General features: G+C 41.0%; 5 protein-coding genes and 1 long non-coding RNA gene across 9 annotated transcripts; 2 read left to right on the forward strand and 4 right to left on the reverse strand.

The window, feature by feature from the left end:
- Nucleotides 1-633: 633 nt before the first annotated feature.
- On the forward strand, nt 634-1,296 carry LOC109129913 (uncharacterized). The gene is made up of 3 exons (XR_015587627.1): nt 634-669; nt 789-917; nt 997-1,296. It is a non-coding gene; the product is annotated as an uncharacterized LOC109129913 (long non-coding RNA).
- Nucleotides 1,297-7,742: 6,446 nt separating this feature from the next.
- On the reverse strand, nt 7,743-8,378 carry LOC147924267 (uncharacterized). Its single transcript, XM_087496686.1, has one exon. It carries the CDS (start codon nt 8,376-8,378, stop codon nt 7,743-7,745), a length of 636 nt encoding a protein of 211 aa, XP_087352812.1.
- Nucleotides 8,379-10,198: 1,820 nt separating this feature from the next.
- Nucleotides 10,199-10,774, reverse strand: LOC104759632 (uncharacterized). Its single transcript, XM_010482541.1, has one exon. The coding sequence runs from the start codon at nt 10,772-10,774 to the stop codon at nt 10,199-10,201; it is 576 nt and encodes a 191-aa protein (XP_010480843.1).
- Nucleotides 10,775-13,283: 2,509 nt separating this feature from the next.
- Nucleotides 13,284-14,866, reverse strand: LOC104757651 (uncharacterized). Its single transcript, XM_010480407.3, has one exon. The coding sequence runs from the start codon at nt 14,785-14,787 to the stop codon at nt 13,411-13,413; it is 1,377 nt and encodes a 458-aa protein (XP_010478709.1). The 5' UTR covers nt 14,788-14,866; the 3' UTR covers nt 13,284-13,410.
- A 3,315-nt stretch (nt 14,867-18,181) lies between these two features.
- LOC104757649 (NAC domain-containing protein 13-like) lies at nt 18,182-20,514 on the reverse strand. The gene is made up of 4 exons (XM_010480406.3): nt 20,450-20,514; nt 20,161-20,349; nt 18,965-19,942; nt 18,182-18,794 (listed from the first exon to the last, which is right to left on the reverse strand). The coding sequence occupies exons 1-4, from the start codon at nt 20,469-20,471 to the stop codon at nt 18,382-18,384; spliced, it is 1,602 nt and encodes a 533-aa protein (XP_010478708.1). The 5' UTR covers nt 20,472-20,514; the 3' UTR covers nt 18,182-18,381.
- Nucleotides 20,515-20,654: 140 nt separating this feature from the next.
- LOC104757648 (co-chaperone protein p23-1-like) lies at nt 20,655-22,068 on the forward strand. 4 transcript variants are annotated; one of them, XM_010480403.3, is made up of 6 exons: nt 20,655-20,790; nt 20,923-21,109; nt 21,202-21,355; nt 21,435-21,475; nt 21,572-21,608; nt 21,733-22,068. In XM_010480403.3, exons 1-6 carry the CDS (start codon nt 20,786-20,788, stop codon nt 21,858-21,860), a joined length of 552 nt encoding a protein of 183 aa, XP_010478705.1. In that variant the 5' UTR covers nt 20,655-20,785; the 3' UTR covers nt 21,861-22,068. The 4 variants fall into 4 exon arrangements, with proteins under 4 accessions (XP_010478705.1, XP_010478707.1, XP_010478706.1 ...); XM_010480405.3 differs by having other exon boundaries at nt 20,669-20,790; nt 21,736-22,068; XM_010480404.3 differs by having other exon boundaries at nt 20,684-20,790; nt 20,926-21,109.
- Nucleotides 22,069-27,472: the final 5,404 nt, after the last annotated feature.

The following is a 27,472-nucleotide window of genomic DNA, read 5'->3' on the forward strand; positions in this document are numbered from 1 at the left end:
TTTCCCGTTTACGATAAAAATGAGTAATTGGACACGTGTTGTTTGACACATAATTTTGTTCCACCAACCTCCGCCGCTACGAGAGCCCAATTCCAGTAAAAGGGATCGTCGCCGGGAAACCCAATCCCAAACAACGAAATCTTTTTTTTTTTGCTCATCGGTAATGATAGGCATATCTTTAGAACCTTTTATCATACTTGATTAGTGATAATCATATTTATCTGTAGCTTTGTAGACTAGTAGTCCTTGAAGCATATAAAAGAAAGATTTATGTTTAATTGTTTCTCATAACTGAAAAATGTGTCACATAGGGTTTGATTTTTTACTTGGCAAGATGTGGGTTTTTGGATTTGGACAATTTTTTGAGCAGATTCCACATAATTTTCTCATCCCAACTTTTGTGTTTCTTTCAATAGTTAGCTATATAAACCCCTGTTTTAAAAATCCCCCTAACACCAATTACGCCCCGCAAAATCGCTAGACCCACCCTCTCCGCCTCGATTAATGACTAATCTCCGCCTAGTATCGATTATCCGATTATGCCATCCAATCCGATTACTTCCCGCTTAATTTTGTATATACCAATAATTTTTAATAGAAATTACACAGATTACGTCAAGGTAACTCAATAATTACACAGGTTTCCGCATTGGAAGATTCAACGTCAAGGTAACTCAATAAAAAAAAAATCACCGGCTTTCGCGCTATCTCTATAACAGTGTTTCTGATAGGTACATTACAACAGCTTAATATTCTAAAATTGAGTTACGAATTTGCTTTGTTTACAGTGTGAAGTTGTGGATCCGGAAGATGTGATTGCAACAGCAAATGCTGTGACGAGAGCCGTTGCAGTGTATGGAACATCCGCAATGAAAGAGATGGTTAAGAACTGCATGGACCAAGACTTCTCCTAGAAGGTTAGTGTTTCAATTCATCATTCTAAAGTTTGAAACTTTGGTTGTTGTTGGAATCAATCTTGATTTTGATGAGATGCAGGAATCTGCGAGGTTGTGGGAGAAGGTACTATTGTCCCTAAATGTGGCCGGGAGTGAAGCCGGAATCGAGGGTGAAGAGATAGCTCCTCTGGCGAAGGAGAACGTAGCGACGCCTTGAGAATGTGCTTTTTGTTTGTGTCGTAAGTGGTTGAAGAATGCGCTGGGAAGTTAGGAGTAGGGAAGTTCGAGGAGAAGTAATGTACTAAGTATATGGGAAATGTTAGAGTCTATTATGATAATAAAAATTTCGTGAACCTACCAATTTCACATTGTGGTATTAGAAACTACCAATTTTGGCAAATTCATCAAAACTTATCGAATCTTGTTTACCAAAATCTAGCATAAAAATTTCTCTATAAATGAGTGGTAAAAATGTATTTTTAAAATAAATGCCCTGTTTAAAAAAAAAAAAGAATATGATAAGTTTAGAACAAATACGAAGGAATTATCAAGAAGTCCAACGCCAAAGTTCAGTTTCTATAATCACTGACCAGGAAAAGCAGAGCGACGACCAATTGCTCGCGTTTCTTAATTATTTCACAGAGAATTTTTGTAGAAACTAGGTTTCCACAATGAATTTGTTTAAGAGGGGAAACAAATTCAATAAGATAATCTCTCTAGAAAATAGATCTAAACCTTGAAATTCGAAGTAGAGAAGAAGAACTCAAAGAAATTAGGGTTTATTGCTAAGAGAACTCGGTTATTATATTCGATTCTGGATGATTTACAATGGAGAAGTCTCTCCTTATTTATACACATGTGTAGACCGCTAAATATATTAACTTTCCTTATCGGACGAAGTGAGATATAGAAAACTGCCTTATTGCTTGAGTCGGCCGCCGAACCGAAGTGGAAGTCGGTTTCTTTCCCTCTAAGACTGGACCTCGTCCAAATCGACTTCTCATGACCTAATTAAGTCTTTAACCGGATTCCCGGTTAAATAATCAATTAGAATTTCTAGTTTAGCTCTCCGAACTCAGGATATGGCGAGTACTTCGGAACCCGCCTCTTCGCCAGAAATCGAAAGCGAACAACTAATTCGTCGTATTTCCAAACGAAGAACTCTCAACACTGAATGCTCTGCGCAGATCGGGGAATCAAGTAGACCAGCCTCCGAAGTCCCACCACACCTGGTTCGCTGTTCAACAGGAGCTTCAAACTTGTCATTGTCAGTTCGTCGCGAAGAGGAAAGTACCGAACTGACTCCGGATGTACTTGCACAAGAAGAAGATCGGTTCGTACCCCTCGGATTCTCGATCGAAGATATCGATCCGTTGTACGACCACGAAGGACGAATTGGAGGCGAAAAAAGTTTGAGTTCGACTAAGTCCGTGAACGACATGCTGAACTCGTGTGGCTTATTCAACAGCAACGTCACAATTTTGATTCCGCGAGAAGACCAACGCCCCTGGAATCCCTCGGAAGGGTATATATGCTTGTACGAGGGTTATTTTGACGAGTGTCGCCTCCTGTTCCCAATCCCGGAATTAATATCACTCTACGCCCAAAGACGGAGGATAGCGATCTGCCAGTTCGTACCCGGAGCCATTTGTAACTTTATGGCCGCCCTTACCATAGCAGCCGAAGTCGGCGTCAACATTGGAGTTCAATGCTTCGAACAACTATCCAGCTTTAAGTTGTCGAAGAGTTCGAACCGCTGGGAAGTGAATATGAGGCCAGCCCATAATTTCCTCCCCGGTAAAAAAGTAAACAAATTCAAGAAGTACGTGGACCACTACTTCTATGTCCGCGTTGACCAGTACTCGCTTGCCAATCCGTTGGGTTTTCAGCGGAGAGTGTGGAATTAAAATCCTGGTAGACTTATTTTTCTAGTATATTTTAATTAACTTCGGCACCTCTGACCATTTTTAACTGTTTCTTGTCTTGCTCCCAGATCGTCCGTTTTGCGCAACGCGCCTAGCTCCAAACTTTCTCCTTGTCAGAGACGCTTTGCTAACCGGGTACGATCGTCGGTGGGAGCTTATTACTCGTATTCGTATCGAAACAGCAATGGGCAAGGCTAGGACAAATTTTCCAAGTTTCGCCAGTTCGCTAGAGCGATCTACTGGATGCAATATCATGGAACCCAAAGATCTCCAGGTTGTTCGCCGAGACACTCAAGCTGCCATCGAAGCCGAGATCGGTCCATCCCAGGGTCTAACCGAAGTTGATCCTACCCCAGACCAGACCGTCGCTGACCCTATTCAGGCACCCGGAGAGGATATCGAGCCATCCAACGTTGCAGAGGGAGAAAACCTTCCTTTGGCTTTAGAGAACGCCGATCTTCCGAACGAAGAACAAGACGTTCCTCAACTTGAAGCTGGATCTAAAAGGAGGAAGAAGAAGAAGAAGCAATCCGGAGATAACCCAGCCACTGAGCCGCAACCGGGAGTGAACCGCAAGCGCTCGGCCGAAGAAGCCGGACTGGAATCAACCGATCGGTTCCGTCTGGAAAGGAGGAACGACAAGAGTGATCACTTCTCCTATCACTACTTTGGTGACTACCCTCTAGTGACAATTCGTGAGGCTTCAGTCGAGCTCTTCCGAAACTTAAAGACCAATCGTGAGGCTTCAGGCAAGCTCGGTTATGGATTTCCCCCCCCCCCCCCCGGAGAAGACGGCTCCAGAGTCCGTTGAGCATCCATACGGTTCGAACGCCGAGAGTTTTCAAGCAGATCTGTCCGGTGCCTTGGACGTTTAAAATTGAAGTTGTTTTTTTTTATATTGTCAATCCTTATGGGTCTGAGTACCCTTGTAAAACATTGCCGACCCGTTCGGCCCATTTTCTTTTTAGAGGCTTAATTATCGGTATTTTTCCTTTTTATCACAAAAGGAAAACTGATGAAGTAAGAAAATTTGCATTTCTACCATGTTGCATGGAAAGTTTCCAATTTTCTTAAGGGGTTTACCTCCCAAGACTTGTATAAATCTAACCAGTGCTGCATGCGGATTAAACACCCAAGAAAACTTTCAACCCATACAATGTCAGGCTCGATTAGCAGTGTAGAATCCCCGCCGGTTGGCAACGATGTGCCGACGTTCTCGAATGCCGAAGAAAGGCGCGAACTGATCGAATTTCTTCACGAGGTGGAAGATCGCCACACGGAATATTCCAGTCGTCTTGCCGCATCAAAACAAGTACAACGAGATCTGCTGCTCAAACTCGAGATGCTGGAGTCTCACCCAAAGGATTGGATTAAGAACGGGTTTGACAAGATAGCTGATTTGCCGCCATGTCTTGTTGCGTACTGCAATGAATGCCGAAGTGAATCAGATCGGAAACCGATGCACATGGATCCTGCCTCAATTGGCGACTTCATTCCAGGCAATGTTAAGCCGTTCTACATTAACCGGCGCGCAATCGATGCCGAGCTTGCCGAGGCTGACGCCTTCTTCCGTTAGGTAACCGCTACCCTCTTTTCCTTTTTGCTTTCCTTGTAAGCGGTCGAAACTTGTCTCTTTCGTACTAACCTGTTGTTAATCATGCGTATGCAGATTGAGGGTACGCACCAAGAACTGACTCAAGATCTTCAGTACTTTCATATGAAGAGGGGCAGAATCGATCGACGATTGAGGACTCTAGAATCCGAGATTGTTTTACTCAAGGCGAAAAGGAAAAAGACTACTGATCTGCTTGACGAATCCGAACAAAAAGCCAGAGCGCTGGAGACTCGTTCCAAGGATTGGGAAAAGACTGGGTTGCAACTGCTATGGCCAATGCCGAAACGACTCAAGACAAGCATTCGTGAGATTGCTGCGAATGGCGCACCAGTTCTGAATTAGGATGTTTTATTTGATTATTTAATAAGACCTAGCTGCAATGTAACGGGCGAACTTGAATTTCGCTTAGAATAAATTTTTATAATAATAAGAGATTTGCTTTGCTGCTCTATTCTGTGCTTAGTAATTGTTTTACTATTCGAAAAATGTGTCAGAGGCGAGACGTCTCCCGGCTTACAATAGACAATTTTTATTAATTGATGGTAGGGAACATCGACTCGAGCCTCAAAAGTTGGCAACGAAGTGTTAACAAAGTGTATTTAATCGGAGAGCGAGATACTGGGCTCGGCTTATCTCCTTTGTTTTAGTTCGGATGCTGGACTGCGAAAATATTCTCTGGGTTCGGCTAACTATTCCGTCCGAACTAAAGTTTTGGTGCGAAATAAATACTCTGGGTTCGGCTTACTCCAAAAACAAAAAGCGGGTGCGGAAAAAATACTCTTGGTCCGGCTTATCTCTACATAGGAAGGTCAGGCGCGACTCTGTGTTCGGCTTATCCTGAAAATAGTGGGTCTTTATCCTAGCTGATCACCTGGCCAGGGTGTCAACGAAATGAATTTAGTGTGGACTTATACTTTGTCTAGATTGGGCTGAGATATGTATATATATATATATATATATATTATTTTATTATTTTTTTTTTTTTTTTTGAGGGAAACTTCCCTTTTCCATCTTGGAAATAAAGGACGCACCGCATTAAATGCGCTGCGTGGTCTTTGAGAGTTATTCTCCGGACCTCGCGAAAATCTCACTGCACGCTGATTGGTGGGTTCAGCGGCGGTTACTTTCCTAATCCTGTATAAATAGGATTGAGAATTTGGGAAGATCATTCTAAAAACCACAACTTCCCTAAATATTGAGAGAAAAAGATGGTGACTACTCGATCTGCGTGGTTGAGACGGGCTCGGGAAAGGTTGGCCACTTCGTCGAGTGGTTCCAATCGAGCCGAATCGTCAGATAACCCCTCCGCCCAAGAGGGCGTAGAGACTTTCCGAGTCCGCGCGCCTGTCCCACATGTCGATATGGCGGGTGTGGAGGGGAGCCCCGTGTGTCAAGAACTCCAAAGGTATCGAGCTCGCCGCTATAGGCTGGGGGCTCACCTTATGGCGAGGCGCCGCGGATTGGCCGAAGTCTGTCGGCTTTATCGTTTGGACGGGACTATTCGGGTCCTGAACGAAATCATCGCCGAGGGCTTCTACTTGGAGAAGTGGCGCATTACCGGACTGCTTGCCGCGCGTGCGGCGTGCCAAGAGCTGGTGGCGAACATGGAGGTGCCTATTCTTTTGGAAGCCGACTGTCAGCCTCTCGAAGATACCGCGCACCTGCTTACCGTGGACATCTGGGCCTACCGGGCTTCTCTAGAAAGGTTAAGGCGGTACGCCAATTTTCTGGAGTCGGCAGGCCTGATTTTCCGTGAGAGGCACTTGGTTGAAGGCCCGTGTTCCTTTTTGGAGGACCCGGTGTTAAGAGGTGTCGAAGTGCCGAGGGAAAGACTGGAGATCCTGAGGCAATCTCATCAGTTCTGGCGAACCGAACTGGATAAGGTAACGGTGGAGGAACCGCTGGCGGACGATCTGTCGGGTCTGCGGCCTCCACTTCGTCTGCAGGACCAGCCCAGACGGTGATGGTGGAACTCCGACCGTTCCGAACTCTGAATTCGGACGATCTTTTTCTTTTCTCATCTAGGACCCTGAGTCGTAGGAGGGATTTTCTCCCTTTACGTCTCTTTTCTCTTCTCTCTTTTTTGTTGTATTAGTATTAACATCCAAAGCATGTAATGGGGATTAACTTAGTTATCGAATCTTTATTTTGATTGGAATTATCAAAACCGCCATAAGGAATGCAAGTGAATGTTGGATATTTTGGAGACTTTTGCACACCGGCTTGTCGCCGAATAAGATAAAGTTTTTAAACCAGAAAAAAAAAACTTTATTAATATATTAGCTGCATTCGTTTAGTCTTTAAAAGATAAGGAATTGCCTACGTACCCCGAAGTGGGGATCAAGCCAACCGTAGTTCGTATTACAATTGAAAAATAAATGGAGTTCGGATTCCCGAAAACTCCTAGACAGAGTCGTGACAACGACTTAGCTGTAGTAACGTTTTAAGTGGGCCGCGTTCCACGAGTTTTTGATCCGTTCTCCGGCCATGGTTACCAGTTCGTAAACGCCAGGACAAACTGCTCTAGATACTAGGTATGGGCCTTCCCACCGAGCGCCGAGTTTACTGGCGTTTACTTCCTTGGTGTTCTCGAAGACTTCTCGCAGAACTAGATCACCTTCGTTGAAACGCCGCTGACGAACAGTCTTATTGTAGTATCGAGCTGCTGCGTCTTGGTAGTGCTGCATCCGAACTAGGGCTTTGTCGCGCAATTCTTCAGCGAGATCGTTGTGGTCGATCAGCATCTCATCGTTAAGTTTGGATTATCGACCATCATAGTGCGACGAAGTGTCGGGACTCCTGCTTCTGCCGGGGCAAGTGCTTCGAGACCATATGCGAGGGAGAAGGGGGACTGCCCCGTGCTCCGCCGCGGGGTTGTGCGGTATGACCACAGCACGCCATCCAGGTGATCTGCCCACGCTCCTTTCCTTCGACCGAGTCGCTTCTTGAGCCCGTCGAAGATCGATTTATTCGTGGCTTCAGCTTGACCATTGCCTTGCGGGTATCGAGGGGTTGAAGTGCTGAGACGGATTTGCCATTTCGTCAGGAAGCGTCTGGTGATCATCGAAGTGAATTGGGTACCATTGTCGGTGACAATCTCGTATGGGAGTCCGTGGCGACATATGATGTTCTTCCATATGAAATTGGTCACGTCTAAGGATTGGATCCTTGTGAAAGATTCTGCCTCCTCCCACTTGGTGAAGTCATCGGTCAGCACCAGGACATACTTCTTGGATTTGGATGCCGGCAAAGGTCCTATGGCGTCCATGGCCCAGCGCATAAAGGGATACGGAGCAGTGACGGTGTTTAGTAGTTCGGGCGGGACGTGCCGCATTGGCCATGGCGCTGAAAAGCTTCGCATTTCGCCGCGAAAGTTTCACAATCAGCCATCATGGTAGGCCAATAATGTCCTTCCTTTTTTATTTTGAGAGCAAGTGCGCGTCCGCCGGAATGATTGCCCCCCTCGCCTTCGTGCACTTCCATCATGATGCGTTCGGCCTCGTCCCGAGTAACACAGGTAAGGAGCACTCCCGACGCACTCCGGCGAAATAGTTCTCCGTCCAACAGGATGTACCTGGCACTTCGAGCCTTCAGTCGTCGAGCCGCCCATCGGTCTGCCGGGACGGTGCCATCGGAGATGTAAAGTTTGATCTCGAGTTGCCAATCCTCGGGAGGCTCGGTGATGTCCGCCATGTCTTCTATTGGCTCGTCGACTTCCATGGGGATTGGGTCGTCGTTGATGAGGGCAATTTGGCTGTCCGGATCGATGCTGGGAGCCTGGATGCATTCAATTGGAATGGTACGTCGTAACTCGGGGTCGGAGCGATTCGCCAGAGCTGCGAGGGCGTCAGCTGATGCGTTCTCGTTCCGTGGGACCTTTGTCAGGGAAAAAGACGTAAATTCGCCAGATAACGTGCGGACCAACTGTCGATATGCCCCCATTCGCTTGTTTTTGGCGTCGAATTCGCCGCTGAACTGACTGACTACGAGTTGAGAGTCACAGAAGACCTGCAGGTGTTTGACTCCAAGCCCCAGGGCTAGCCAGAGTCCTGCAAGAACAGCCTTATACTCGGTTTCGTTGTTCGACGTTTTGAAATTGAGCTTCAACTCCTGTTCGAGGATTTCTCCGGTGGGGAATCGGAGTATGAGTCCGACCCCGATCCTTGATTTGTTGACGAACCGTCGACGAACATTGTCCATTGTTCCACTGCGGAGGTGGGTTCGTCAAGCTCGGGCGATAGTTCAGTGATGAAGTCAGCCAGGACTTGCGACTTCAGACTTGGGCAAGAACGGTATTCGATGTCGTACTTGCTGAGTTCGACTGCCCATTTCGCCATGCGTCCGGATTGGAGGGGGCTATGAAGGATGGTTCGGAGTGGTTGGTCAGTAAACACGACGATAGAATGCGACTGAAAATAGGGTCGTAGTTTCCGTGCTGCGACGATCACTGCAAGGGCCAGTTTTTCCAGTGTGGGGTATCTTGATTCCGCGTCGTTTAGTGCTTTGCTTGTGTAGAAAATGGGCTTCTGGTCTCCGCGATCGTCTCGGACTAACACCCCGCTGACTGCCGAACTGGAAACCGAGACATAGAGATATAGTGTTTCGCCGTCCTCTGGTTTGACCAAAACTTGATGACAGGTCAGATATTCCTTCAACTGACGAAAGGCGATCTCACATTCCTCGTCCCAGTGGAAATCCTTATTCCCGCGAAGAAGTTGGTAAAAGGGGAGGCACTTGTCCGTTGAGCGGGCGATAAAACGGTTTAGAGCGGCGATTCGGCCAGTCAAGCGTTGTACTTCTCGCTTGTTGGTCGGTGACGGGAGTCCTAGTATAGCTTCGATCTGCTTGGGATTTGCCTCTATTCCCCGTTCAGTGACGACGTACCCCAAGAATTCCCGAGAAGTTACTCCGAATGTACACTTCGTCGGGTTTAGTTTCATCTGGAATTGATCCAAGATATCGAAACACTCTGCCAGATGTTGGACGTGCTGTTCTGCGATCAGAGATTTGACCAGCATATCGTCTATGTAGACCTCCATGGTTTTGCCGAGCAGATCCGCGAACATCATGTTTACTAAGCGCTGGTAGGTTGCTCCGGCGTTTTTCAATCCGAATGGCATCACTTTGTAGCAGTAGGTCCTCCTATCTGTGATGAATGCCGTTTTCTCGCGGTCGGCTGAGCTCATGGCGATCTGGTTGTAGCCTGAGAAAGCATCCATAAATGAAAGCAACTGATTTCCATCTGTGGCTTCGACGAGACGATCTATGTGCGGCAGAGGAAAGCTGTCCTTAGGGCAAGCTTTGTGGAGATTGGTGACGTCAACGCAAACTCTCCACTTGCCGTTTTTCTTTTTGACCACCACCGGGTTAGCCAGCCAATCAGGGTACTGGACTTCCATGATTTGATCCGCCTTGAGTAGTCGTTCAACTTCGTCCTGGACCGCCTTGGCTCGATCCGGGCCCAAACGCCTGCGCTTCTGTCTGATCGGCTTGAACGTGGGGTCGATGTTGAGCTTGTGGCACATGACTTCGGGGCTTATCCCGACCATGTCCTTTGTTGACCAGGCGAATGTGGAAGCCCGAGATTGCAGGAAAGCGATCAGCTTAGTCTTTATGTTTTCATCAAGTTCGGCCCCGATACCGACAGTTCGCGAGGGGTCGGAGGGGTCAATATTCACCTATAGGATCCGACACTCCGGGGATTTGAGGCGATCCCGCTCCGGCTTTCGGGAACCAGTGAGATGGTCCCCGCTCTATAATTGCTATGTGGCCTCCGTCTTCCTCTGCTTCTTTTCGATAACAGAGCAGACTCTGGCCACCCTCTGGTCGCCGTAAAGTGTGCATATTCCTGTGGTAGTTGGGAATTTGAGGCAGAGGTGGTAGGTCGATGGTACGGCCTGCATCGCGTATATCCATGGTACGCCCAAAATAGCGTTGTAGATTGGTGGTGCATCAACGACTGCGAACTTAGTCTTCCGGGTCACTCCGCCAGCTCGTACTTGTAGTTTTACGTCGCCCATTGACATCTTGGTGACCCTGTCATAGCCCGTCAGCGTTCGAGTTTCAGGTTTGAGTTGGTCTGGTGTGACGCCCATTTTTTCTAGCGTTTGCCAGCAGAGTACATTGACGGTGCTCCCAGTGTCAATCAAAACTCGTTCGACGTCGAAGTCGCCCATCGAGACTTCGATAACCAAAGGGTCTGAATGGGGGTGTTGGATCCCTTTGGCGTCCTCCGAAGTGAATGATATCGGGTCCGAACAGAGTGAAGGCTCGCTCGGAGCACTCTTCTTTAGTGCGCGAACGGAGTCTGCGCAGTCCTCTGGTGGACCAAGTATCATGGTTATTCGTCCATGGGGAGGGGAATTGACCCGCTCCGGGTTTTGCCCCCTCTGTCACTTGGGAGGGCCAGGTAGTTCGTCTGCCTGGGGCGCTTCTTCCTGGTGATTCACGGGTGCTTGGTTGTCCAGCTGTTGGTCTGCGTTAGGTGGTCCACCATAGCCCCGTCCGCTGCCTGCACCACGGCCTCGGTTAGATCCTCCTCCGCGCCATCCCCCTCGGCGACCTCTGCCTCCACGGGCGCTTTTTGGCTGATAAGTAGCTTCGACTTCGCCAGAGAGATACTTTGCGTACAGGTAGTTCTTCAGGTGGACGCACTCTTGTGTAGAGTGACCGGGGTACATGTGAAAATCGCAGTAGAGTTCCTTCGGGTCAGACGGCTGCTTCTCTTGGCCGTCCACCTCGGAGACTGCGTGGATGACGCCCTTTTTTCGATCCTGAGGCTCGTGGTGCTTGCGGGGTTCGTGGTGTTCGGCCCGGTTTTTAGCTCTAGGGGGGTGCGACGGTTGTTCGTCATTGGTTTTTGCGGCTATTCGAGCTTCCTCCTCTTTGTCGAGTGCGAATCTGGAGGCTCGATGCAGCGCGTCAACGAGATCTTTGGGTTCGCGGATGTTGAGATCCTTCCGTAACGGTGATCCAGGGATCAGGCCCTTTCTGAAGGCTGCCATTGCTGCATCCTCCGGGACGTTGACCTTTGTCAGTTTCTCCTTGAATCTGTGCAAGAAGCTGGCGATGGGTTCCCCCGGTTCCTGGGCCATCTCCCATAGATCTGAACTTGTCACGCCTCGTTCGATGAGGATTCGGTAGTTCTTGAGGAAGGCCTTGGACAACTGGTCGAAGTTGTCGATCGAGTTCGGCTCGAGCCTCGTGAACCATACCAAGGCAGGACCGGAAAGGCTATCCACGAATAGCTGACAGCAACCGGCGTCCCTCTGTTCGTCGGTGAATCGTGCTTTTGACATGGTCACCATGAAGGATGTCATGAACTGGACTGGATCTTTGTCTCCCTGGTAGATCGGGAGCTTCAGCTTGACGTTCGGAACGGCAGCCCGTGCTATCCGTTGAGTGAAGGGTGATTGCCGAGTTACTTCGACAATCCTATCGATCTCTGGGGCTGTGCTGATAACTCGATGGAGGAGCGTGTTCATGCCGCTAATCTGTGACTTGATTTCCTCGAGTTCGAGGCAAGGTCCGGAGTTTGCGATGCGAGTGCCTGGGGCGTCTGAGCTCTCCTGTATCCGTAAGCTCGGATTTATCGGTCGAATACTTGACGTGGTCCGAGGAGGAGGATTCCTCCGCTCGAATTGTGCATCCGAAAAGTCGAGACGACGAGTGAGACCGCCTAAGTCGGGTGCTGGCGATTGTTCAGCGGAGACTTGTGATGGGGTTGTCTGGGTTACGACGGCGTCGACTCTGCGGTTGGTGTCGGAGATCATCTGGTAGATCTCTTTCGTCATGGAGCCGAACAAGATTTTGAAGTCTTCCATGGATACGACCTATGGATTATGGACCGCTGGCGTGGTATGAACAGGAAGATTCCCGTTTCGTGCACCGAGCTGCTGCTCTGTTGCGCGAGCATCTGCCTCGTTATGGGTTTCTCCATCGGAGGGCTCCTTGTCGATGTTGACTGGCTCTTCGCGAGTTCGCCCTGCATCCTGGCTGGTTTCCCCTTCAGATCTGACCCCGACTGGGAGTTCGGTGGAGGTTTGGGACAGGTTTGCCATTGTGTTCACGCGGTGACAAGAGTACACGGCAGTGACAGGCCTGGTCGATGCGCCGCCTAGTGTTGCGATGCTGTCCTGAGAAGGTGTGATGCCAGTGAGATCGGGCATGTCGGAAGTTGTGCGGTTTGCTTCGGAAACTTCGTTGACGATGGAAGACATGATTGCAAGGCTTCTTTAGGGAGAGTTTCCTAGAGAGTAACTTTTCTAGAGAGGATTTGCGTCCCCACAGACGGCGCCAATTGTAGAAACTAGGTTTCCACAATGAATTTGTTTAAGAGGGGAAACAAATTCAATAAGATAATCACTCTAGAAAATAGATCTAAACCTTGAAATTAGAAGTAGAGAAGAAGAACTCAAAGAAATTAGGGTTTATTGCTAAGAGAACTCGGTTATTGTATTCGATTCTGGATGATTTACAATGGAGAAGTCTCTCCTTATTTATACATGTGTAGACCGCTAAATATATTAACTTTCCTTATCGGACGAAGTGAGATATAGAAAACTGCCTTATTACTTGAGTCGGCCGCCGAACCGAAGTGGAAGTCGGTTTCTTTCTCTCCAAGACTGGACCTCGTCCAAATCGACTTCTCATGACCTAATTAAGTTTTTAACCGGATTTCCGGTTAAATAATCAATTAGTATTTCTGGTTTAGCTCGGTATGTCGGGGGTGCTGAATCCCGCACCAACAATTTTGTTTTGCTAATTTTTTTTTTTTTTTTTGGTCTGTAATTAAGCAATTCAGGCCGTCCTCATATTTGTTCTAACATTTCAAGCGTATGGATAATATAATGTGTAAGGTAAGGGTTTGAAATACTACTTTCATCGTAAAACATTGGGCTTTCGTATGTTAAACATACTTTAGTTTTAGTGATAGTTTAATTAAATACAAATCAGAATACAAAATTGTAGTAGACTAGTCTACTGTCCCAGCTTTACAAGGAGGAAGTGGAGAGCCACAAAGACAGTCGTTGCCAACAAACGCGCTTGCGGGAAACTTTGTCGCAGGAAGCTTTCCGAAAAGATGGTTCTGACTCAAGTTTAGTTTCTTTAGTCCAACCACCGTCTTGGGCACCTCCCCAAATATCAAGTTTCTTGACAGAACCAAGACTTTCAGCGCCTTATTAAACTCCAACTTCCCCATGTCGAATCGGAGTTTATTCCCCGATGCCCGGAACTCTAGTAAAAGGTCATCCGTCTGGTTCAAGAATGATGCGGGGCTTCCTGAGATATCGTTGTCCGATAGGTCAATGTAACCATAGTCGTTGAGTTGCACCGGCTTCAAGTCGTCAAAGCTCATCTTGATCCCACATTTTGCCAGCTTCAGCGCGCTCTTGAACGTCGACGAGATCACCCATTCGGGAATTTTTTTTAGGTGAAATTTGTTGTATGATAGATCCAGAGATGCGATGCCACCTATAGTGTTATTTAAGGCAGGGAACGGATCGGTTAAAAGATTGTGGGAGAGATGGAGACTGGTAAGTTCCGTCAGCTTGGCAAAACTCATCGGCACGACCCCAGAGAACCGATTTTTGGAGAGATCCAAATTGTTGAGAGCCTTCAACTTCGATAAATCGTTCGGGATCATCCCTGATAGATTGTTCTCGCTTAGTATGAGGTCTTTGAGAGTCGTTGCAAGGTACGTAGGAAGTTTCCCGGACAATCTGTTGCGGGAGAGATCAAGAGTTTCGAGGCTCTTCATGGATTTGAAAATACTTGGTATGGTTCCAGAGAGGCGGTTGCCACCAAGTTTTAGCTCAGTTAACCGAGTCATATTGGATATCGAACTAGGGATCGGACCGGTGAAGTGGTTTCCCACAAGATTCAACGCTACCAACTGGCTTAGGGCACCGATGTTGGCAGGGAGGGGACCAGAGAGACCGGTATATATCAAATACACTACACGTAGATTTGGTAATTTGAAGAGGAACTGAGGAAAAGAACCAGTGAGCTTACGTTGAAAGATGTAAATCGACTCGAGGTGCTGCACTTTGGCAAGGGACGGCGAGATAGTACTAGGGAGGTATTTTTTGTCATAAACGGCCTCTCCAGCGATATCGAGTGTGACGACGCGCCCACTCTCGCCGCATGCAATACCGTGCCAGGCACAGCAAAAAGTACCTTTCTTCCAGGAGCTGATGAGAATGCCCGAAGGATCTTGAGTTATACCTGCTTTGAAAGCTAAAAGACCCGCCTCATCATCAGGATGACACCTTGCAGCTTCTATGGAACTTAAGCACTGGAGAAAGATAACCGCGGCAAAGGTGAAGAGAGTGAAGGAACAAGAGTTCATGTTGTTGTCTTGTGTTGAATGAGTGAAAGCAATTAGTAAGCTATTAATAGAAAGAGAGTGTGTCGACTCGATCGAGATGTGCAAGAATCAAATTTTGAAGTTCTCATTTCATTTTCTATTTCTTATCAAACGTGTTTTTTTTTTTCTTTTAATAAAATATAACCTTAAGAAAACAAGTTGACGTAAGTAGCGGCAATAATCGTGGTGGAAATTATCATTCACAAGAAAGGCTTAAAAATCACATTTCTATATATAAAGGGCACTATTTTGAAAATCACTTTCTAGATCTTGACAAAGTAAGAGATCTGAGATCCACGTGAGTCTAGTCTAAATCATATTTCGAGACTCAGAGACTGTATATTATTATTATCTATATAACATGTTCTTCAAGATGAAGCATTATTTTGACCAGGTAAGTTGAATGCGTAGCTACAACTTCATGATAACATTAACCAATTGATCACGTGAGACATGCTGAACTTGTTCTCAAAACAAAATGGTAGCTCCGTTACTATATATCTAGTTTGTTTTTATATTTCCTTTCTTTTGCTCTCCCTAATCTTCAACATTTTGTCTTCAAATAAAATTTAATTTCAATACTTTGCAGAAATAGAATTTGCCATTCTCGGATTCCATTTCTGATCCAACCAGGTTGGACCAACCCCATACCGAGAAACCCTTATGGAGTGGAGCACTTCATGAATCAATTGTCTAGTAGCAATTGTGAATTATGCATTGAAGTGAATCTTAATTACATAATTTGCTGAACAGATGCATAATATTATGAAAAATTAATGGATACAAATTCTTGAGCTGAAAATTGGAAAATTAAGTAAGTGGGTAAATCTTTTACATAAACATTATTTAATTGTTATTCTCTAAATTAGTTTTAGCTTAGTATTATAACACTAGTTGCTTTTATCTATAATTTTTTGGTTTAAATGTGAAACACTAGAAGGAACCAAAATAATTAGGGGAGTTTTACCCCTAACATGTGCAAAACTATATCGCTTCGTGAGTTTGTTCAAAATATAAATATCTGTTTAATTTGTGACTCTTTCTTTGCTCTTGTTTGCTTTGATTCCAAGATTATGCATATTCTATTTGACTTCTAGTAAGGAAATTAAAGTCACAGTTCGTGTCTCTACTTTTTTCTATTTTGTGACATGTTTGGATAATGAAGGCTAACAATATCTTTTCTTTTGCAGACACCCTCTACAGTTTCTGGAAATACTCAGCAGACCAAAATATGTTAATGCTGTAACCAAACAACAAAATGCTTTGTGGTACATTCTTTCCAACATGCATACTTGATCAACAGGTCAATTAACACCTAATGTGTACTCCACCACGATCTAGTGGTATCGTTGTAACACTTCAAGATCGAATCCACAGAGACCGAACAATTACACTATGAAATTATGTAGATTAAATATAGCTAAGACAAAAAAGAAAGTTTGTGTAACAAGTAACTATCAAAACGGAAAGTAAATAAGTGTTTTAAATCAAAATAGAAAACATTGGATGCAGGGAATCATTAGAGACTATGATCACGAATTTAGATGATTAGATAGGGATGCATTAAACACAATTCTTGAACTCAAATCTCGAATGTAAAACTAACCTACTGTCGCAGCGTTAGTTATCTATGCAAGGAATTGATTAAACTCTAAACCGTCGTTTGAATCTAGCAATCCTAGCAAGCAATAAGTTCAGGTTTGATAAGTTCACAAGGTGCCTTAACTTCAACTTTCGTTGGCTAAGGATCACTTTGCTCACCTATGTTCTTTTCAAGCAACTCAACAACACTTTTGGTACCCCGATGAATTAAACCTAAGATCTTAATCTAGGTGATCAATCTAGCTTAAGCATTAAGAACAACAATAGATCAAGAACAATAAGATCAATCCCTAATCTAACAAATCTAGCATCAATAAATCATAAAAACTCTTTCTGAAACCCTAAACCCAACAATGAAACTACTCAGCCATAGAGAAACAGAAACAGCAAATCAATGATGAAGATAACATAATTGAATTGCAAAAGAATAGAAAATAGGGTTTAGAAATCTTCTCCAAAGTGTCAAGAAGGATTAGAGATCTTCTCCCTTTTGCTCTCAATAGAAAATAGTCTCAGAAAAAAAAAACTTATGTCTCTGGAGGCCGAGCCTCTAACTTAAATATCAAAATAAAACCCTAAAAGCCGGTTTAAAACAAAAAAGGAAAACTTGAGTCGGGTACGGCGGGACTGGTTGATCCCGAATACGGATCAGCCGATCTCGGATGCTTTTCTGCTCTCACTCCATCTGCTTGCTAGCCCGATCAGTCTTCAACCAATTTAGCTCCAGATGCATATTTTCATCTCCAAAGCGCTCAGATTCCTTCCAAAGTCACATAGAACCTGTAAAGACTCACACAAGACTAAAAAGACTCTAAAAGCACACTTGGACTTAACAAAAGACTCAAAACAAATACAAAAACTATGGTTAAAAACCTCTAAAATGCAGACACATCAATACTCGCAACTATGAGAACAACACGATGAAGAAGGGTCGCTTGCTGGATGGAAATCAAATACCACTGCAGGCACTGAAGAACAAGTTCAGGTGCACAACAACACATAACTAAATTAGATTACCCTTTTCTTTTGTCTTGTTTGTGTTACCACTAACTGTTTTCTCCTGATGATATATACCAGTAGTCATTAATGCAATTTTGAATCCAACCTTGGTCAATCTGGCTCAAAGTGCTGAAATTTTGACATGAAGAAAGAAGCTGCATGGGGGATTTTCTCACATGCTTCTCATGATCACATAAAGTACGTGTCTGTCTTTTTTCTTTTCTTTTTTCACTTCTTAACATGCTTAATTATGGTATATATAGATGGTCAAGTCACAATTGATATCCATAGGTGTAATACAGATAGATGGTGGAGCAGAGCTGCATAAAACCTTTATGTGATACTCTGTCCAGATGTAAGAACCATCTTAAAGTGTCTGGATGGTTTGGAAAACATTTTGAAAGGCCGGAGCGGCTGCAGGAGACGTGAACTGATTGAAAATGGGGAAGGGCAAGACAATATTGAGAACCTGCAACACCACGAAAGCAATGAGATCTACCAGAAGGCTTTGAAGATTCTAGAGACGGCTTGAAGAGGATGATGAGGAGACACAACAATAATAATTAACCACCAAGGTGATAGATCTAGGCTTTTCGTTATACAAATGCCAATATGTTCCACCAAAAGAATTATGGAGAATTAGTTTCTGATGAGTTGGTGGTGCTGAATTCAATTTCCTTAAATCCCCAAACACTACTAGAAAAGCAAATTAAATTTCTAGAGATCTTAATCAAATGGCTAAGATTCAATTTCATGATTCTAGTAACAAGTCTTGTTTGGATTAAAACCAGAAAATTAACCATTAAAGTTACTTTTTAACAATACGAGATAAAAACTGATACTAAAACAGCAGGCTTATGAATCTAACAGTCTTAAGAGAATAATTACAATGACTTGACTCGGTAATGTCTCACTCACACAAACAACCGAGCCTTTCTTTCCCTTGACCTTCAAACCTCTTGGAATTTTGGGTTCTCACCACAACAAAGACCTCCCTGAAACTCCCATTGTTCCTATGATCACCCAAAATAAAGCACATAGTGCCCCAATGATTGATAAGCAGAAGAACCCCTTGTTCTTATTCTTCTTGTCATTGTTTCCTCCAGACTTCTTCCTCTTCACAGCTGAATCACTAGCTGTAACAACAACATTATTATTTTTACCTGTGCTTTTAGAAGCAAACCTGAAAAGACCGCCACTGCTTGACATTCTGACAAGGTTCACTTTAACAAATGCATTCTCTAAAGCATATGCTGGCTTTGCAGGAACCGATTCCAGGAAAGTCCATAGACTAGAAGCAAACTGACTTGACTCGCCTTTTGTTGCTTCATCTTCCTTAGTTATACTTGTACCAGAAGGAAGAGGGCTTATGAATTCAGATGGAACACCTGTCAAGGGAATATGATTAGGGAAAATTGGCCTACATATATAATATACTTACGATCATCAGAAAAGCTCTTTAAGCTGGCTTTATATATACCCCCATCCAGTGGCTTTGCCCACAATAAGATAAGATTTTAGTATGCAAGCGAAACAGAGGTATTCAGGAATCTGTTACCTGTACCAGGCGCCTCAATAAACCGGACAGCGGTGAGTCTGTCATTGTTTAGCTCCTGCATCAAGGATGATCCATTGTTTATCTGTCTGGTATAGCTGTTACGGAGTGGCCAGTTACTAGCTTGTTTCTTCCTTGTTTGCTGCTGGCACTGGTAAATATTAGTCTGGTCAGTCACCAGAATAGTATTACTTTGTTCAACCCCGTTTCCGAAATGAACACTGACAGGACCTGACTGAAGATTTGTCGCACCCAAATCACGGAAATATGAATCAGCATCAACGAAATCATTATCATTCAGGACACCGGAGTTCTTCTTGATGGCTTCCAGAGAAGTTGGTTCAGGTTCAGGTAGCAAAAGATCATCGATTTCCAAATACATATCTTCTTCGAAATTCACATGAGAGTCCAGTCCGGAAACCCCATTCAGCTGCATGGTTGGACCAGGCTGATCGCTAACCTGTCTCATCAGCTCTTCAATATCATTATCATCCAACTCAGATTGGCTAATCCCCTTGGCCCATAAGTTATTAGTATCAACATCAGCTGAAACAATAAGCTGATTTCCAGGAACATCTACAGGCTCATCAACATCATCACCCTCTTCAACCCATTCTTCTTCAATAAAAGGAGCTCCATATTGCTCACCATTCTTAGGACCAGACCCACTTTTCTTATAAATCTTGTAAAGAACATAAGCATCCTTAACATCTCCGCCACCGCACCTCTTGAGTTCCTCTTCGTGCAATGTGTACTCGTGCATGACCCAATTAGTCCTCTCACCATTAGGTGCCCTGCCTCTATGGAAAACAAGCGTCTTCTTCTCTCCAACCGGTCGAGAATCACACTTGATAACCCTATCTTTCCCTGTTGCTTTCCAATAGCCACGTTCAGTAGCTCTACTTGACCTACTCCCATGTTTCCTATCCCTCAAGCTGAAAAAGAACCATTGACGATCCCTAGTCTTATATAACGCTCTCTCTACAAAACATAAAGATTCCATTTTTTCGAGTCAGAAGCTTCTAAAAAAATCAAACCTTTCAAGCCATCGACCATATATATAGATATAAGATTCTTGAACTATGAACTCATCGAAGACAGAGCAAACCAACCCAGTTTTTTTTTTTTTTTACTTTCATGAAAAGTAAGTGAATTTGAAAGAATTCAAGGAAGGAGAAGACTGAAAATGAAAAGGGTACCAGGCAATTCCTCAGGATCAAACTTGTAGACATCAGTCTCCCCGATTGCTTCGACTCTGAGTTTTTTCCGGCGGATCTTTCTCTTGAGATAATACACAACAAGCTCCTCATCCGTCGGATGAAACCTAAAACCTGGAGCTAAACCTCCGTTCTGAGCCGTCAAATCCATCACTTCGTCTCTCCCTCCTCCTATTACAGAGAATTAAACCAAAAAAAAAAAAAAAAAACCCTAAAAAAAGTTACAGATTTTTGTACCAAATGAAAGAAGAAGAAAGAAGAAGAGTCGTACTTTTTTTGTTAAGTTTTTTCATTTAAGTTAATTGGGGGCTTTTTTGCGTGGAGAGGAAGGTTTGGATTTGTGAGACGACACGTCGGATAAGTGCCTGATCGCAGAAAGCGTGAGATTCACGCGCTTTTAATACCAATATGGGCCTATCAAAACTGGGCCTTTCTTTTCCTCTGTAAATATCCAATAAAATTTTCATTTTGTTTCTGCAATTGACTAGAACACAACAGAAGTGTCTAGAGAGAGCTTTGGTCTGTATATATATTTTTTAATACAACACATTTTTGTATTCTCCAGAAAAAAATTGTATCTTTTTGTACTCTGTTTCTCTGTTGACAAATGAGGTATCTTTTTATAACTTTTGTGATTAATTTTGTTGCTATGAAAATTGTACTATTTGATCATGAAGTCGTTTTGATTTGTAAATGAGTTTGGTGAGTTTTTTTTTGGTTTTGATATGCTTTCGAAATTTTCAGTAGACATCCAACGGTAAAGTGGGCGCAAAGGTCTGATAAGGTTTACATAACCGTGGAATTGCCGGATGCAGAAGATGTTAAGGTGAAGCTTGACCCTCACGGCAAGTTCTTTTTCTCTGCTACGAGTGGACCTAGCAAGACACCGTACGAGGTGGAAATTGATCTGTTTGAAAGTGTTGATGTGAATGTAAGTACAAAAATCGAATTTGTTTGTTTGTGTGTGTTCTTGTAATCAGTTTTGGATCTTTTGGCGATTGTGATTTTTGGGATGATTGGTAGGAGAGCAAGGCGAGTGTAAGCTCGAGGTGTATATGTTACATGGTGAAGAAAGCTGAGAGCAAATGGTGGAACAGATTGATTAAGCAAGAAGGGAAAACTCCAGTGTACTTGAAAGTTGATTGGGATAAATGGGTTGATGAAGATGAAGATAAAGGTATAAGAATGATTACTTAACCCTGAAAGAGCTTAATTGTACTTATCTTAACTTATCTGACTCTTCAATTATTTGCCAGGAGGAGCTGATGATATGGACTTTGGAGATTTTAATTTCAATGTAAGGCCAATGATTTGCATGAAAGATTAACCATTAATTTCTTCCATTTATCGATAAGGAAACTAATGTTTTGTTGTTGTTTTATTTATTTATTAGAGTCTCAACATGGGAGACACTGATGACAACTATGGAGGTAAGGATTTGGACGTGTATCGGATCTTAGTTTAATGCTGTTTTGAGAAATTGAAGAAGTTTTTGTATTAATTAAATACATTTGAGGATTAGGTTTGGTTTAGTGATGAGATGTTTTCTTACAGAAGGTGGTAGTGATATGGAGGAGGAGACTACAGAAGAGTCAAAGGTAGCGGAGAAGATTGTAGAAGAAGAAGAAAATGCAGAGAAAGATAAAGAAGCTGCATCAGAAGTGAAGAAGAATTACGTTTGATCATCTTATGTTAAGATTGTCCTAATGATCTTGCAGCTTTCTCTTTGAACTTGATATGGTATATCTGACTTTCAGATATTTTGATGTAATGGTGTGAAGGATGATGTGGGAGATTGAAGATTTGTAGTATCTATATGTATTTGTCATAAACTAGTGTTAACATATAATGTGATTGCAAGTCGAGAGTATAAACATTAACGCTACAAAAGTATCCAGTCATGTTGTGTACTGATATGGTTTTATATTTGAACCATCTTCTTGTTAAAATTTAATCTTGTAAACTGATCCTGTAAACAAAAATGCCTTATGGTGTTTAAAGATCACAATCTAAAAAAGCCATTGTGAATGAACTTGATATATGAACTTGTTAAATTTAATCTTAATATTAGTAAATTTCTAATATTGTGTTTAAAGATCTTTGGAAACAACTTGATATATGACTAAAATCTTCTAAAAATACAGTTTGAAAGATCCATGATTTTATTTATTACCATTAATATATCAATTATCAATTTGGAATATCTCCAATTAAGGTTGCACCCAATATTTAGGTGTAACCATTAATATATGAATTAATCTATAACCTATCTATAACCTATTTGTAATCATTTATAATTAATTAAAAATATAAAGTCTACAAAAACTATGTTGTGTACTTCTTTTTATTAAAAAGGAGATCATTTGAAATAACTCCGCGATTATAATTTTAAATTAAATAATATAATTTAATCACTATAATATAAACTATATTGTGTACTTCTCTTTATTTTATATTATAATATAAATAATATAAACTATGTTATGTACTTTTCTTTTATTAAAAAAAAAGATCATTTGAAATAACTATGTTGTGATCTTCATGATATATTTGCTCCACGATTTATGGATTTATTATTTATTATCTATATACTCCACGATTTATGGATTTATTATTTATTATCTATATATAAAGAGTTATCTTATGAAGAGTACAGGGTTAATGTATATCTTATATATAACCTATTAGTATGCATTTGTTACTGTAATCTATAGCCTAACAAAATGCAGCGTCGAGGGGCTTTTCATATTGGATCCTTGGGAACCATCACAAGTACGGCCGACCTATATTTGAACGAGAATGCTGTGTCGTTCAGCGGAGCCTAAAAGAAGGTGACTCGCGCAGACAGCTGACTCCTTTTCAATAGAAAGGAATAGCCAAACCAACCCAGCTAGCTGATCAATCTCACTAACCAAGAGAAAAAGACAGGATAAACGGGAGACTTCGCTGCCCTCAACCCTACTACGAGGATATAGGGGATAGCACAGAAGGATACTATCTATCTCCGTTAGCTTCTAGCTAGTTCAGTGGATAAGATGGCTGCGCTCCAGCTCCTAATGGAGTCTACCCTCTACTCTTCATTAGATCCTGTATTCACTCCGATAGTATCATAAATCGTGTTGATGCAGAGAAAATGAATGCATTTACATACTATTAATTATTGTTTTTTAGTCCAAAATAACTAAAAACATAATCAGGATTATGTTCCATCCCTTAATCTACTGGATTTTACGGAGCCCACTCATCCACGACAGCGGATAGGCGAAAGAGAATCAACTAGTTCTGATTCGAGTAGGCGAGGAATAGGGAATACTATAACCCTGGGAACCGGGGCCTGGCCATCCTTCGTTTGCGGTCGACGTTTCGGCAAAGGTTTGTCCGTCAACAGCTGAATGTTTCGATCTGGTTCGATTCATGATCGCATCTGCAAATGTTTTCCCGTGGGGAAGGAGGATATAAAACACGGCCCCAGTTCACCAAACATAACTCGAGTATCTTATCGCTAAATGGGATAGATAAGAAAGAAATAGAAAATATGTAGAGATAAAAGTAAAGAAGAACTAATCTAACGGTAACCATTTATATTTTTTATAAAGTCTACAAAACTTAAGTTGTGTACTTCCCTTTTATTAAAAGGAGGATGGAATCGATTTTTAAAATAAAAACGTCATTTTAATCAATTTTTTAAGAAGTCCATGAGCTATTTATCAATTTTTAGAGACGATTTAATTTATTGGAATTAGAGACGATTTAAGCTTTGCAAAGGCCAGCGGAAAAAGCTTAGGGCATCTCAGTTATATCTTCATACTTAGACTTTAATCAGTTCTCTTAAACAGATTATGTTTTTAAGGCATTTTTGTTGTTTTTGTTGTTGGGTTTGTTTAATGCCACGAAAAAGAACTTACCGTTAGAAGAAGTATATGAGTATTACAAAAAGTTGTGAGTTGAACCAAACGTGAAAGCTGTAAAGTTAGCAAAAAGCGACAACTACACCAAAGAAGGCTAATCGAAGAATATGTTCTTTGCCTATAGACTCAACAGTCAACACTACATTTATAATCCGATTATCCGAATGTAATAATATAATATCATATAACACACAAAATATATATATATATATATATATATATATATATATATATATTATCAACTAATATAATCTATCTCGAAAACAATATTTTTATTTATGGACTAGCAAATAAAATATTTTTCTTCCGATAATAAAAAATAATACATATATATATATATATATATATATATATTGAGAAAATACATAAAAATATCTTACTTTTCTGGTAGAAGAAAATTCAATAATAGAGCCGACCGACCTATGCCGGTGCAAACGCCACGCAAAGTCAGATGAGATAAAGGCCTTGAATGGAAGCCACATATTTGCGGAATTGATAAACATAGGCAGTGAATGGCGACGTAGGTGAGTGTGGATTTCCAAAAAAAAATACAAAAACGCCAATGAGTCACCAATCATAGCTTATATTCTTTAATATGCGTTTTTTGGGTTTTTTTAAAGTAAATTGTTTGTGTATTTCAATACAGCAATAATACACTAGGAATAGAATAACACACCTCAAGTTTGTAATCTGAGCAAAACCCAGCGGTCCAAAAATCCGCACCCTGATAATTTAAAAATAATAGTAAAAGTTATGTATAAAAGGAAAGAAATAAAAGTTATACACACATAAATATTCACACACTCTCTCTTATCGTTTCTTATAATTTTTTTTTCTCCCCACAAGATAGCAACTATCATTATTCTAAAGATAATTTATTTTATAGTTAAATTATTATTGTTATTACAAAATTATAAATTTAAAATTGTATTTTTTAGTTATTAAGAAATTTGAATTTAATATCATATTATTTATTTAAAAATTAGATATTGTTTTCATAATTTTTCTCCAACAAAATAATTTGCATAACTCAGATATTTATTAAAGTTATAATTTATGTACTTAATCAATTTGTATTTTTGATGGTTGAACTTTTTTATCAATATGTAAAAAAATATTACTTTTTGATCAACTATAGTATTTAAGATTTATAAATACAATTATTTTTATTATTAATTCATAACATACAATAATATACAAACATGCTAATTATTAATAAATTTATTTATAATATATATCCGGACTGCTTTTCCTTTTTTTACCATTCACACAATTAATACTGAACCGCAAATAGTTTTTTCACCAATCAAATATCATTCTGTACCGCTTATTTTGTATAAACCGCACTTGTCCCGCAAACCGCACGTACCGCAGTTGAACCGTACCGCACTCTAAAACCGCTTTCCCCGCACAACCAAAACCGCAGTTACCATTCGGACCCATAATTTGAAAAACGCACTTCCTTTACCATTCAACATTTTTATTACACATTTGTGGTTTTGCAAAATAGAAAAAAAAAAGTGATGAGTGCGATTTTGGGAAGCCAAATTAGCTATAGACTGCTTTTGGAAGCCAAAACAGGTTGTATATAGCGGTCGGACCAAATACGCAGTTGGTTATATATACTTTTAATTTTAAATTTTTGTTATTGTTAAAATATTATATATCTATTAATTTTCTTCCACTAATATATATACTTCTATGATAAATATATAAATTTATCTATCATTAGTATCTCTTTTCTATTCTCTTTCTTTTTCTTTTCATATCATTGTTATATAATATTAAAATAATATTGTATTTTAATAATTAGAGATATTAGGTTTTATACAGTTATGTTTACTTATGTTAGATATATATTTTGTATAAAAAATCTATAAAAATATATTACAATTATACCTTATGTTAAATATATATATATATATATATAATTATTAATACAAAATAAATTAGAATATATAATTATATTAGTTATTAATAAAATAATATGAAATCCGCACTGTAAATAGTTTTTCACCAATCAAACATTATTTTGTACCGCTTATTTTGCATTAACCGCACTTGTCCCGCAAATATATTTGTCCCGCACGTACTGCAGTTGAACCGTACCGCACTAGTAAATTTTTTGTCCCGCACTACAAAATCCGCGGTTACCATTCGGACCCATAGGCAGTAAATGGCGACGTAGGTGAGTGCGGATTTCCAAAAAAAAATACAAAAACGCCAATGAGTCACCAATCATAGCTTATATTCTTTAGTGTGCGTTTTTTGGGTTTTTTTAAAGTAAATTGTTTGCGTATTTCAATACAGCAATAATACACTAGGAATAGAATAACGCACCTCAAGTTTGTAATCTGAGCAAAACCCAGCGGTCCAAAAATCCGCACCCTGATAATTTAAAAATAATAGTCAAAGTTATGTATAAAAGGAAAGAAATAAAAGTTATACACACATAAATATTCACACACTCTCTCTTATCGTTTCTTATAATTTTTTTTTCTCCCCACAAAATAGCAACTATCATTATTCTAAAGATAATTTATTTTATAGTTAAATTATTATTGTTATTACAAAATTATAAATTTAAAATTGTATTTTTTAGTTATTAAGAAATTTGAATTTAATATCATATTATTTATTTAAAAATTAGATATTGTTTTCATAATTTTTCTCCAACAAAATAATTTGCATAACTAAGATATTTATTAAAGTTATAATTTATGTACTTAATCAATTTGTATTTTTGATGGTTGAACTTTTTTATCAATATGTAAAAAATATTACTTTTTGATCAACTATAGTATTTAAGATTTATAAATACAATTATTTTTATTATTAATTCATAACATACAATAATATACAAACATGCTAATTATTAATAAATTTATTTATAATATATATCCGGACTGCTTTTCCTTTTTTTACCATTCACACAATTAATACTGAACTGCAAATAGTTTTTTCACCAATCAAATATCATTCTGTACCGCTTATTTTGTATAAACCGCACTTGTCCCGCAAACCGCACGTACCGCAGTTGAACCGTACCGCACAACCAAAACCGCAGTTACCATTTGGACCCATAATTTGAAAAACGCACTTCCTTTACCATTCAACATTTTTATTACACATTTGTGGTTTTGCAAAATAGAAAAAAAAGTGATGAGTGCGATTTTGGGAAGCCAAATTAGCTATAGACCGCTTTTAGAAGCCAAAACAGGTTGTATATAGCGGTCGGACCAAATACGCAGTTGGTTATATATACTTTAAATTTTAAATTTTTGTTATTGTTAAAATATTATATATCTATTAATTTTCTTCCACTAATATATATATTTCTATGATAAATATATAAATTTATCTATCATTGTATTTTAATAATTAGA

Source organism: Camelina sativa, chromosome 17 (genome assembly GCF_030686135.1).
Source record: "Camelina sativa cultivar CO46 ecotype springtype chromosome 17, ASM3068613v1".
Lineage (NCBI taxonomy): Eukaryota > Viridiplantae > Streptophyta > Magnoliopsida > Brassicales > Brassicaceae > Camelina > Camelina sativa.

What these genes read in the sequence shown, in the direction of transcription:
- LOC104757649 (XM_010480406.3), bottom strand. Translation starts at nt 20,471, where the DNA reads ATGAAAAAACTTAACAAAAAAA. An exon ending in TGATCCTGAGGAATTGCCTG is followed by an intron (nt 19,943 to 20,160) that starts GTACCCTTTTCA and finishes TATGTTTTGTAG; the next exon opens with AGAGAGCGTTATATAAGACT. An exon ending in TATTGAGGCGCCTGGTACAG is followed by an intron (nt 18,795 to 18,964) that starts GTAACAGATTCC and finishes TTCCCTTGACAG; the next exon opens with GTGTTCCATCTGAATTCATA.
- LOC147924267 (XM_087496686.1), bottom strand. Translation starts at nt 8,378, where the DNA reads ATGGGGGCATATCGACAGTTGGTCCGCACGTTATCTGGCGAATTTACG.
- LOC104757648 (XM_010480403.3), top strand. An exon ending in TGATGAAGATGAAGATAAAG is followed by an intron (nt 21,356 to 21,434) that starts GTATAAGAATGA and finishes ATTATTTGCCAG; the next exon opens with GAGGAGCTGATGATATGGAC. An exon ending in CACTGATGACAACTATGGAG is followed by an intron (nt 21,609 to 21,732) that starts GTAAGGATTTGG and finishes GTTTTCTTACAG; the next exon opens with AAGGTGGTAGTGATATGGAG.
- LOC104757651 (XM_010480407.3), bottom strand. Translation starts at nt 14,787, where the DNA reads ATGAACTCTTGTTCCTTCACTCTCTTCACCTTTGCCGCGGTTATCTTT.
- LOC104759632 (XM_010482541.1), bottom strand. Translation starts at nt 10,774, where the DNA reads ATGATACTTGGTCCACCAGAGGACTGCGCAGACTCCGTTCGCGCACTA.